This window comes from Dendrobates tinctorius, unplaced genomic scaffold (assembly GCF_039654945.1).
Source record: "Dendrobates tinctorius isolate UK_male_01 unplaced genomic scaffold, ASM3965494v1 ptg000155l, whole genome shotgun sequence".
Classification (NCBI taxonomy): Eukaryota; Metazoa; Chordata; class Amphibia; order Anura; family Dendrobatidae; genus Dendrobates; species Dendrobates tinctorius.
Genome location: NW_027361822.1, coordinates 1,106,859 through 1,120,536, shown reverse-complemented (window position 1 = coordinate 1,120,536; position 13,678 = coordinate 1,106,859). Strand labels below are relative to the sequence as shown.

General features: G+C 44.3%; 1 protein-coding gene across 1 annotated transcript in view; it reads left to right on the top strand.

The window, feature by feature from the left end:
• Positions 1-9,453, top strand: part of LOC141050958 (gastrula zinc finger protein XlCGF66.1-like) — a 46,875-nt gene extending 37,422 nt beyond the window's left edge. Inside the window, exons 6-7 of the mRNA XM_073547685.1 lie at positions 2,076-2,166; positions 8,219-9,453. Coding sequence (XP_073403786.1) covers positions 2,076-2,166; positions 8,219-8,886 — 759 coding nt within the window. The 3' untranslated portion in view covers positions 8,887-9,453. The remainder of the gene's footprint in view (positions 1-2,075; positions 2,167-8,218) is intronic.
• The last annotated feature ends 4,225 nt before the right edge of the window (positions 9,454-13,678 follow it).

Below are 13,678 nucleotides of genomic sequence, written 5' to 3'. Positions count from 1 at the left end.
CATGGGGTACTCGGCGCCGGGCCCATTGACTTCAATGGGAAATGTCACAGTGGCAGTGACCCGGTCCGTGGCCTCAGGCAGTCATGTAAAAGGGGGTAGAATTGGATGGGGATAAAGTTTATGTAGATGATTCGTGACGCCACCTGTGGTTTTTGGTCAGTTGCATCTCTGGGTCAGATGTTGTGGTGCAGCAATGATGTTGAAGCTCTCCACAGGTAGAGCTGTGGTCCCAGGGCAGATGAAGGGAGTTGTAGATGATGAGGGGAATGTAAAATGGAGGATGTAGCAGTGCTGGATGAGTGGTGCAGGAATAAGTAGAGGACACAAGGCTTGTAGTTCCAAAGGCTTTACTCACAGTCTGTCTGCAGTACAGGTGCCCGCTTCGTGTTCCAAGCAGGGAGCCATGAAAGGTGCTCTGCTACACTAGTGTGTGTGTGTGGGTGTTGGTCAGCTGGTCGGGTGCATCCACCCTACCTGTTAGTGGGATACCACACCTCTGGTTGAGGTGCAGTGCCTCTGTGGCATCTGGACCCACAGGGGCGCCACACATACTCATTACTTTAATGAGCAGTATCACCTGACTGCTGAATACAGGAAGTGCTGCTGGAAGCCGGGAAAACAGAGAGAGATGCAGGAATGTTGCAGCCACCGCGCAAGGAGTATCGGGGAGGACCAGGGAGGATGAGTGAGGACTGGGGAGGACGAGTGAGGACCGGGGAGGTCGAGTGAGGACTGGGGGAGCTGAGCCAAGGCAAGCCATGCATACAGGATGGGACCAGGAAGCCATGCATACAGGATGGGACCAGGGAGCCATACATACAGGATTGGAGCAGGGAGCCATACATACAGGATGGGACCAGGGAGCCATGCATACAGGATGGGACCAGGGAGCCATGCATACAGGATGGGACCAGGGAGCCATACATACAGGATGGGACCAGGGAGCCATACATACAGGATGGGACCAGGGAGCCATGCATACAGGATGGGACCAGGGAGCCACACATACAGGATGGGACCAGGGAGCCACACATACAGGATTGGAGCAGGGAGGCATACATACAGGATTGGACCAGGGAGCCATACATACAGGATGGGACCAGGGAGCCATACATACAGGATGGGACCAGGGAGACATACTTACAGGATGGGACCAGGGAGCCATGCATACAGGATGGGACCAGGGAGCCATACATACAGGATGGGACCAGGGAGCCATATATACAGAATGGGACCTGGGAGTCATACATACAGGATGGGATCAGGGAGCCATACATACAGGAGGGGGAGCCACACATACCAAGACAGGGACGTGGAAAGCCACACATACCAGGATAGGATGGGGAAGCCACACATACCAGGACAGGGGGAGCCACAAATACCAGCACAGGGACGGGGAGAGCCACACATACCAGGACAGGGACAGGGGGAGCCACACATACCAGGACGGGGGAGCCACACATACCCTTCTTATACTCGAGTCAATAAGCTTACCCAGTTTTCCATGGCAAAATTAGGTGCCTTGGCTTATACTCGGGTCGGCTTATACTCGAGTATATATGGTACACGTCTCCGCTCTTCCCACGCAGGCGCAGTACCAGCCACGTTATTACTACGCGGGAATAGCGGTGACGTGTATGTCACTTGTGCAGGTGCAGTTCGTGGCTGCAATTCCCGCGCATGCGCAGTAACAGCCACAACTGCGCCCTCTACACGCGCTGCTCCTGTCAGCACCACTAAGCATACACAGATGTTAATTTCACCTCAATCCCGATGAGATAGCATCGGGCCTATTTCTAGTGTTTTATACTTGGTGGAGATGACAGCATAAAGCTGATCATAGACATTAAATGTTGTCTGGATCTTCTCACAATTTTCTGGTTATGGAGACTGCTGATTAGAATCAGGAGCCGACAGGTTGGATTTATACAGTAGGCCTGCAGTTATGTGTTAATTACCATTGTCATGTTTAGTCATCATGTTCATTTATGATCTTTACTCTTCTTCTCTATCTATCGTGACTTCTCTATCGTGACTTCTCTATCCGTTTGTTACTTTTAAAATCTTTGCTACAGGGTGAAGATCTGCCCCATATTAATACTACAGGGACATACGTGAGGGGTGATGAGCGGTGTAAAGAGGAGATTCCTACAGATAACAGCCCAGGTGAGCAGTGACCACTAAATGCAAAGAAGTTACAGATCCAACTTAGTCACTTGCTGGCATAATTATGTGGTGTATATTTTAGGGTATGTTACAGTGTTTTTGTGGCAGAAATTCCCTGGCTCCCATATATTCTGGCTTTAAACTATTATAATATGTTGTAGTAGTAATCACAGTAATGTAGAGATCCTTCAAATTGATCAGTCCACATCCATTATACAATGTCATTCTGCTAATAATTTACATAAAGCCCCCGTCACACACAGCGATCTCGCTAGCGAGATCGCTGCTGAGTCACAAGTTTTGTGACATTTTGCGAGATCGCTGTGTGTGACATTTACCAGCGACCGGGCCCCCTGCCGGGTATCACTGATTGTCCTGGAATGGCCATGACATTTTTTTGATCGCTGGTCTCCCACTGGCCAGCATGCATCGCTGCGTGTGGCAGGCGGGAGACCAGCGATCAGCGAGCTGGCGCTGGTAACTAAGGTACACATCGGGTTTCTAAGTGGCGTGCAGCGCTTAGAAACCCGATGTGTACCTTAGTTACCAGCGCGCTGGTGCAGGGAGCTGGTAACTAAGGTACACATCGGGTTTCTAAGTGCCACACGCCGCTTAGAAACCCGATGTGTACCTTGGTTACCAGCTCCCTGCACCAGCGCGCTGCTAACCAGGGTACACAGTGGGTAACTAAGCGACGTGCGTCGCTTGTTACCCGCGTGTCGCTGGTCCTGATCGCTGGTGAAGCTGCCTGTTTGGCAGCTCACCAGCGATCATGTAGCAGCACACCAGCGATCCTGACAAGTTGTCGGGATCGCTCGTCCGTCGCTTTGTGTGACGGGGCCCTAAGTCTGGCAGAAAATACCAAAAATTCCATGATGGTATCAAGCTCAGTGAAGGTGTCTGTGTGTGTATTTTTTGTATTTCCTGCATGAATAAAGTGAATTTTTGGAAGGCTAACATCCTACTACATTTTATGTTGATATGACATTATTGCTGAGGACCTGGATAGCAGAGGAAAGTTGCACTAAAGGCACACAGTAGGTGAGCATAGTATTTTGTTTTTGTTTTTTTTTTACTTTTTGCATTGATTTTTACAGAGAAATATGCAAAAAAATATAAACCACTCAAAAGTCTACATGATTTGTTTTTGAATTCCCTGTGAAAACAAATCCAGTACAAATGACTATTCAACCCCTCATTTCTTTTAACTTGTAGATTGGGGAAGGGAGATAAAGGGACAGGCAAGGGGGTCAGAAGTAATCTGTAAATCTTTTTGTGATGGTGAAAATCCACAGAGAAAGGAGCATGTGTGAGGGGTTAATCATTACTCATCTTTTGCTAAGAAAGCCCCAAAACTTCTACTTTGGTCAACATGCCATGTAGAGTACACAACAAGCATGTGGAAGAAGGTGCTGTGGTGAGATGAGACCAAAGTAGAACCTTTTGGGCTAAATGCAAAATATTTGATGGAAAATTAACATTGCATATCACCCTGAAAACACCATGCCAACTGTCAAACATGATGGTGGCAGCATTATGCTGTGGGGATGCTTTTCTTAAGCAGGGACAAGGAAGCTGGTTAGAGCTGATGGGAAGATGGATGAGCGCTTTTATTTTTATTTTACAAGGGAGAAATACACTAATTGAGGAGTTGTCTGAGTAGTGGACAATCCTTTTAAAAAGAATATGTTGCAAACTAAAAAAGCATTTTATTGCCCGTGGGACCTCCTGTATGCTGTAAAAAACAAATCCCAAAAACAATGACGGAATTGCTTTTTTTCACCACTTCAACCTGTTTACATCACTCCTCATTTTTCAATACACTATGTGATAAAATGAATGGTCTCCTTCACCCTCATATGTCTATTTTGATGGAAAAATGTAAGATATTGAAAAATTGAAAGATAAAATATGTAAAGTCGCCAATTAAGAAGGGGTGAAACAGTTGATAATTGAATCTTACTACAATTTGAATAGAAAAATATTCAGAATTAAGAGTCCTCAGTGGTTGATACCTTTTAATGGCTAACTGAAAAGATGGTAACAAATTGCAAGCTTTCGAGACTACTCAGGTCTCTTCATCAGGCATAGACTAATACAAAATCTGAAGAGTCACATATTTATGCACAATACAGCACAGAAAAAATGAAATAGATGAGACAAGGTTCCTCCAGCTGTTGCAACCATTCCTTGCAATCAGAAAAAATGTAAAACCTGTCCATCTATAATGTCCACGGACAAGATAAAGATCCCCAATTCAGATCAGGACTACAAGATCCCAGGTACTTTCAGCTGCATTACATCTAATGTGGTGCACTTAATTATTTGTACTAAACATCCAACTGGGGTTCTGTATGTGGGGGAGACAGGGCAAAAGCTTAGAACAAGGATGAATGCTCATCGTCACACAATACGAGAAAAAAGAATGGATCTACATGTGGCAAAACATTTTTGTATGATGGACCACAACACCAGGGATATGAAATTACTGGTATTGAAAGGTAACTTCACATCTCAGAGAGAGAGAAGAGTCTGTGAGTATAAATTTATGACGACCTTTGACACTCTCAATGCTGGAATGAATGTGTCGCATGGATTTATGTCTTTTTACATCAATTAAGGAATTTGCTCCTAAGACCTTGTGGGGGCATCACAACACATTAGGAGACCCCAATCAGAGGACAATAAAACATCCGGACTCCTTATCTATGTACTGGTCCAATATTTATGTTTCTCCCTCTCCCATAATCAAAATTCTGCTTCACGTCACTTGTCTCATCTATTGCATTTTTTCTGTGCTGTATTGTGCATAAATATGTGACTCTTCAGATTTTGTATTAGTCTGTGCCTGATGAAGAGACCTGAGTAGTCTCGAAAGCTTGCAATGTGTTACCATCTTTTCAGTTAGCCATTAAAAGGTATCAACCACTGAGGACTCTTAATTCTGAATATTTTTCTATCTACTGGCTAACACGGTACAAAGGTATACATCTTTCCTGTACAATTTGAATATAAATATTTACCGTATTTTTTGGACTATAAGACGCACTTTTTTCCTCCAAAAATGTGGAGGAAAATGGGGTGCGTCTTATAGTCCAGATGTATCAGCTCTGACTATGGTGGGGAGGTGGGGGAGCGGTTTTGGCGGAGCAGCAGGTCACAGAGGCAGGACCAGCTGCTGTGGATAACTCCTGTGCCCGCTGCTAAAGAGAAGTGAATATTCACTGCATTCCACGCCCATGGGCTTTGAGGGCAATGAATATTCATTTCTCATCCTGGTATGATTGGCCCCATCCCGGTCCTGATATGATTGGTCCCATCCTTTCCTTATCCTTGTATGATTGGCCCCATCAGAAAACATTAAAAAAATAACTCATTACACTTACCTTCCCGGCACTGCCTCACAGTGTCCTGCTGCGATACCAGCAGCTGCTTAATGCTGGTAAGCAGCGCATGGCAGGGACGTCATGCCCTGCTCACAAGCAGAGCACAGCTGCCGGAATACTCAGTGCTCTGCACGCCGGGACTTTATAAAGCAGTTTCTGGCATCAGAGCAGGATGCTGCGAGGGAGCACTGGGAAGGTAAGTGTAATGATTTGCTTTTTTAATGTTTTCTGATGCATACCAGAATAGGGGTGAGGGACAGGCATACCAGGATAAGGATGAGACGATGCATACCAGGACCGGGATGGGGGCCAATCATACCAGGTTAAGGATGGGGCCCTGCATACCAGGATAGGGATGAGGACGATCATTCCTGCCAGGATAGGGATGAGGTGGACCATTCCTACAAGGATAGGGATGAGGGGGAACATTCCTGCCAGGATAGGGTTGAGATGGACCATTCCTGCCAGGATAGAGATGAGGGGGACCATTCCTGCCAGAATAAGGATGAAGGGGACCATTCCTACCAGGATAGGGATGAGGGGGACCATTCCTACCAGGATATGGATGAGGGGGATCATTCCTGCCAGGAAAGGGATGAGGGGGACCATTCCTACCAGGATAGGGATGAGAGGGACCATCCCTACCAGGATAGCGATGAGGGGGGACTGCTGTGAATTCTCTTGATCTGACTTCTGAGTCCGGGCTCCCTCTGGTGGTTACTGTGGGTTGTGGAGCTGGCCGGCTTGACAGAAGTCTGCCACCTGACGATGATGATTGGAAATCAGGGGTTACTGACTGGGAGGATATAATTGAGCAGGCTTCCCTCAGTTGCTGCTGGTGATTGTTTCTTCCTGTGCATTTTGAGGTCTGCTGTCTCCTGCCTGGTCCTGCATTTTTCAGTTAAGTTGTTCATTTGCTAATTCTTTGCATCTGATCTGGTTTTTCCTCTTTCTGCTTTGCTGTGAGGGTTCAGTATGCTCCCTCCTGGGGCTGTGCTGGACCCGCTCTATATGTTACAGCTTGTGTCAGTTTATTCAGTCCCCTGTTGTATTAGTCTCTTTTGCTTTGCTGCCAGTTCACACCAGAATGCTGATATAGTGGGGGAGAGGTCGTGAGACCTCAGTGTTTTTTGTACATCAGACGTGTTGGATTTTTTAGGGTTTTTGCCTGATTGCAGACAGTGTCTTTCCTTTCCTATCCTATCTAGACAGTTTGGGCCCCATAATTTGCTCAGTCTATTTTCTGCCTGTGTTTGTGCCTCATCTTGTCTCACCGACAATATATGTTTGGGGGCTATCTATTTCTTTGGGGTTCTACTCCGGGGCAGTTTAGATTTCACCTTTCTTGCTTTAAGCTTAGTTAGTTCTCAGGCTGTGCCGAGGCATCTAGGTCATCATAGGTACGCCCCACGGCTACTGCTAGTTGTGTTGCTAGGATTAGGGGGTCTGCAATCTGCTAAGTTACCAACCTTACTGGTTTCCTGGTGGCCTAGCCTATTCTTGCCATCCTCCTCGGGACCTATTCATATCAGGGGACCATTCCCACCAGGATAGTGATAAGGGGGCATGCATAGCAGTCTAGGGATGAGGAGGCATTAATACTAGGATGGGGATGAGGGCCATGCACACCAAGATAGGGATGAGGGAGCCATACATACCAGGGTAGGAATGAGGGAGGCCATGCATACCAGGGTAGGGATGAGGGGGGCCATGCATACTAGAGTAGGGATGATGGGGCAATGCATACCAGGGTAGGGATGAAGGGGGCAATGTATACCAGGATAGGGATGAGGGGGGTCATGTATATCAGGATGGGGATGAGGGGACAATATATACCAAGATAGGGGATATTAAAGCGAACTTGTCACCAGGTTTGGCCAATATACTCTACAGCCATCGCCTTTCAGGGCTTATCTACAGCATTCTATAAAAGAAGAAAAATAACTTTTATTATACTCACCAGGGGGGTGGGGCAGTCAGGTCTGATGGGTGTGGCAGGTCCTGGTCTGGTGCCTCCCATCTTTTTGTGATGCTCCCCTCATGCTTGTTTCATGGTTCCACATCATCACACTTCTGCATAGGCTTACTTATCTTCCCTGTTGAGGGCAGCGCAAAGTACTGCAGTGTGCAGGCACCGGGAAAGGTCAGAGAGGCCCAGCGCCTGTGCAATGCAATACTTTGCTCTGCCCTCAACAGGGCAGATAAGTACGCCTGTGCAGGAGCGCTATGCCCAGGAGCCATGAAGCAAGCAGGAGGGCGGCATCACAAGAAGATGTGAGGCGACGGACCAAGACCTGCGACACCCATCAGACCGGACCGCCCTGCAAGTGAGTATAATAAAACTTTTCTTCTCTTGCAGGTTGGATCGGGGGCTTATCTACAGCATTATAGAATGCTGTAGATAAGCCCTGAAAGCTGGTGGCCATAACTCGTATCGACCAAACCTAGTGACAGGTTCCCTTTAAGTAAAGAATTGACCAAATTTTTTGCTTCAATTTTTTATTCCTAATTTCCTCCTCTAAAACCTAGGTGAATCTTATGGTCTGGTGCATATTATAGTCCAAAAAATATGGTATATAGAAATGTTATAAAATATATAACATATATTATTAATAATTATAGGCACTGTTATTGAAAACTAACAAAATCAATTTTATTCTTTGCAGATAACTGTACCATGACCTTAGAAGGACAGATGATATTTTCAGATTATGAAGCAGATGATCATGGTGTCACAACAAATACATATGAAGATTATGCCATTATTCCAGATATATCACAAGTCCTTCAGAGCAACAATTCATCATATTATCATATTCTACAGGTTTTATCTTCTGATTCATCAAGTATTGTTGAGCAAAACATAAATAACAGACTAGGTGTTGAACATAAAAGTAATCACACAGCGGAGAAGCCGTATTCATGTTCAGTATGTGGAAAATGTTTTAATAAGAAATGTAATCTTGCTACACATGAAAAAATTCACACAGGGGAGCAGCCATATTCATGTTCAGAATGTGGAAAATGTTTTAATAAGAAATCAAATCTTGTTGCACATCAGAGAAGTCACACGGCGGACAAAGGATTTCTATGTTCAGAATGTTGGAAATGCTTTAAATGGAAATCAGATCTGGCTAGACATCAGAGAATTCACACAGGGGAGAAGCCATATTCATGCTTAGAATGTGGCAAATGTTTTAACCAAAAAACACATCTTGTTAGACATCACAGAAGTCACACAGGGGAGAGGCCATATTCATGTTCAGAATGTGGGAAATGTTTTATAGAAAAAGCACATCTTATTGCTCATCAGAAAAATCACACAGGGATATAGCCATTACATTTTTATTTTAATCCCTTCTTGTAAGGTCTTAATAGTACATCCTGTGTGTCATACAGCCAGCATCTGATTGGAAGAAGAGCAACCAGTGCTAGATCTAATCTCTACTATTTAACCAATTACATGTTGCATTCAATCAATGGAATTTGCTAGTGATGAAATCAAAGGGTGCCATTAGTCCCTATCGCTGCCATCATAAAGCGCATTGCTGAGCTTCATAGGAGAGCATCAGTTATAGTGCAAGTATATAGAGTAAGTGATCAAATGAGCACAGGTTCAAAATAAATTTAAAAAAATTACAGAACAAAATAAAATTCAGTCTCCTCCCCTTTTTTCTGGGTTTAAAATAAAAAAGCATATTTGATATCACTGCATCCATAAAAGTCTGAGCTATAAAATTCTTGAATTATGTAACCCATATAGATAATGCCATAGAAAACTTAATTGCTATAATTACTGTATATATTTCATCTGCACTTCCCCAAAACAATGCAACAAAGTGACAAAAACATTGTACATATCTCAAATTTGTATCAATAAAGCGTTATGGTTCTCAGCAAATGTCCACTTAAGTAAAAAAAAAAAGAACTATACAAGTGATATGCTAGTGTAGCTACTCGCTTGTAATAGGTAAAGCTACAAACTGCAACTGACCTTGCAGATACCTGTACAGACTAGTGTTCCTGACCCCGCAGTCCTCAGTGGTTCCTGCGTGAGTAGCTATAGCCTTAACCACAGTCTAGAAGATGTCAACTTTGACTTACGCTGCCTGAAAGTCCGTTGAGGGCTTTACATTCCTCCTAAGGAACCTGAGGGCAGAGCAGAGTGTGAATTATCTACAAAAGGGAAAGTGTGCTGAAAAAAAGGAAATATTCCAGAATGAGTAAAATAAACCACAAAATAAAATATGTACTATTAGATAATATGCCGCCTACTTTCTAAAAAAAGAGAAGATACAGTAAGTGCAGAGCAAAGAACGGAAAGAGCAAATAGATAAACTCTAGCTGGAATTTCAATGACTGGTTATTAGCTATATACAGAATGGCTTAACATCCAAATGAAACTATCACTAGCAGGAATTGCTAGCAGGGGGGAAAGAATATAAAGCTGCACCCGAAAGGTGATAGGGAATTCCAATGAAAACACCTGTGTTATTCTAAAGAAGTTGCAGCCAGAAAAACAGAACCTAAACACCTAGTGAAAAGGTGTGTCTGCTGTGGCTCGGCGTACAGAGAACCCAAACACAAGCTCAAGGGTTCAAACCCAAAAACATGACAACAAACTTAACATCGACCCACAAAAAAAATACCCCTCATATTGCTATGTTGATGAAAAAATTATGACTTTTAAAGGAAGGGTAGTAAAAATTGAAAGTCCAAAAGCTGAAAACTACTCAGTCATGAAAATAATAAATCATCTTATAAATACATGAAAAAATACAGCAGTTTCAATCATCGTAAAGTCACATGTCATACAAGACCAACAAATTGCCAATAAACTTCTGTTATCAAAAAGCTTTTGAATGACCAGACTTCATTTCGTATTCTTCCAACTGTCACGGCACTGACATGATGCAGTTTAGCAATTTTCTTGGCCGAGACAGCTATCGATCAGTTGGATGATGCTGTTATGTTTTCTTGGGAAACCTTCATGATTGCTCCTTAATTCGAACCAGTGACCTTTTGTTTGGGAATCAACCTAATAACACATTGAACTATTAAGGAATGTAAGAACAGGTTGTATTTTCTGGTACACAGAAAGAAAAAGATTTTTCCATCACCAGGAGCAAAACAGTAACAATGCAGTGACATTACAAGAATCTGCATAATTAATCATTTGATAAATACTTGCATGTCAAATTTATGTATGTGATAGCCAACATGATTGCCTATAAAATGACGGTAGTCTCATGTTCGAACTTGTAGTGGATGGTCAGATATGGAGCTTGAAAGTCAAAAATTCAAAACATTGATAAACTTTTGCTCGTCACTATACTATTTTTTTTGTTAATTTCACCTCACAAAAAGTGTAATATAAAATTATATAAAATAATATGCACCCAATTATGGCAATAATGAAAATTACATCTCCGGTCCAACTTTAACACTGCTGCCCGATTAATCCACATATCTACTCTTCAGCTTTTCTGCTCTGTACATCTCTTCAATGGCTCCCACTTTCCCACTGGATACAGTTTAAACTATGAGCAGAAAAAGATATCATACCTTTAAGGATCACTTCATAATAAACACTTTTTTTAGGGCAACTCAAATATGAATATAGCCTATAACAGAACATGGCGTTGAAAGCCCGAATCAATAATATAAACCGTAAATCACTCAACACAGTTTGTGTGAGAAAAATAGTATACTTTATTAATAGAGTGTGGCGCCCCTGAGGCTCAGTCGCCACAGAGGTACTGCACCTTCTCCTAAGGTGTAGTGCCCCACCAACTAGGTAAGTTGGGAACTCCTTTCCACACTCCAACACCCGCACCCACACACAGGATAGTTCAGCAATGGACCGGATTGCGGCTCCATGCTTAGAGGATAACAGAGCACCTTTCGTGGGTCCTTGCTTCGTAACACGAGATGTGATGGGAGGTGGGTGGAGTTAGATATAAAAGAGTGGGAAAGTTTAGAATTACAGGTCAGGAGAGACTGAGGATGGAGCCCTAGAAGGAAGGATGGAGGAAGGAGTGCTGCAGCTGCCTCAGTGACCTGAGCCAGCTGGCACGGGAAAGGAACAGAAGGAGAAAGACGTAGAACTGCAACCTAAGCTTCCATAAGAGAGAGAAGGAACAGCGCGGAACGATGGAGTAGGAGAACAGAGAGGAGTTGTGGGTTGGAAGAGGAACCCTGCCTATAGGTTCTCAGTGCAAGGCCGGGGCCCGGTCCCCGAGGTTGTATGGACACTTATGGTTCTGCAGCAGACACCGGTGGAGTAGTTGGCTGTAAATGCACTACTCCCATCCAAGACTTGGGACACAACAGCAACACACATAGAGAGCCGGGATTCAGGAGGTCCCTGATCAGGCTACAGCTGTCTGTCATACAAGTAGAGTTGTTAGGAACATCTGACAGGAGGAACTTCAGAGTAAGCACGGTACTGGAGCTCTTCACACTAAAAGGCGCAAAAAAGGAGTCGTTCAGGAAAGGTACATGTTGGCGGAGTGTTGGAGAGGAGAAGCCTAACTTGCCCGGGAGGTTGATTGAGTCTCCTCCCTGGAGGACACGGCATGGAAGCGGGCACCAGTGGTTACCAAGAACTGTGAGTAAAGCACTGAAACTGCAAGCCCTGGTGTCCTCCATTCTTTCTTGCGTCCGCCAGCACTGCTACATTCCCTGCGCCGGACACTACACCATCAAGGTGTCCCCACATCTACACTGCCCTGGGAAAACAGCCCTGCCTGTGGAGGGCTATACCACCATTGCTGCATCCCACCATCTGTCCCAGAGGATCTGTCTGCAGCGTCGGCTTAACATCTTCCTTGCCGAACACCACAGGTGGCGTCATGAACTATTCAATTCCATTAACCACACACCACCATTGACATTGGGCGCCCAGGGCCACGGACCGCGTCACAGCTGCCGTGATACTTCCCCCCTGACACCGGCCCTGTACCGAGTACCCCACAGCCCTGGGTGTGAGGGCGACCCAAGAGCAAGTACATAAGAGGTAGGTACATAAAAAATGAGTATATATGGTAGAGACTACAATCAGGTCTCACCAAAAACAGTTACAGAAAAGGTGTAAAAGGCAGCATAACCTATTCAGATACAGCTAAGCAGGCCCATAAATAATGAACAAATATCATAATAATGATCATTTGCATTTAGCCACTGTGACCCATTGAAGTTTTAAGAAAATAATGACTGAGAAAAGTGCATATAATAGTGCCATATGTTAGTGCAACAAAACAGGTTCACAGGAGCATATGCCAAATGCAGCAATTCATCTGTACTATAATCACTGTTCCATAGCACTGAGCAGTAATGCTGCCATAATGTTAAGCATATGTATAGCTACACCTAAACTGTAATGAATCTCCTTACCCATGTGGGGACCAGGTGAGGCCAGGGGGACGCCCAATGCGTTTTGCCACTGCAGCTTCTTCCCAGGGCTGTATGGCTAGTACTGTTATGAACGGGTAGCTGAGGAGGAAAAAAAAAACAAACAAGCTAAGTCTCAGAAAACCAAAGAGGTTGGTAACTATGCAGACTGCAGACTCCTGATCCTAACACGCAACTAGCAGCAGTTGTGGAGCGTTCCTACAGTGGTCCTAGACGCCTCGTCACAACCGGAGAACTAAATAAGCCTAAAGCAGGAAAAGAGGAAAACTAACTGCCCCAGAACAGACCCCAAAGGAGAGACAGCCCCCCACATGTATTGACGGTTAAACCAGATGAAAACACAAACAAAGGCAGAAAAATAGGCTGAGCAAACGATGGGGCCCAACTAACGAGAAAGGACAGGAAAGTAAAGAAACTGTCTGCAACCTGCCGAAAAACCCTACAAAAATGTCCAACACAACTGATAGCAAAATTAACCCTGAAGTCACTAGACTTCTCCCACTATATCAGCAGTCTGAAATATTCTGAGACAGAGCAAAAAGAGACCAATCTAATAAGGGACAAAAAAAAAGACAATTTGGCAAATAAGTGTGGAAGTTCAGCACAGTCCAGCCGGGCTGGCTGACCACACAAAAAACTGAAATGACCAACAAGAGCAAGTGTGAACATTAGCAAAAAACAAACTTATCTTGAGAAGACTGGAACAGAGCTGA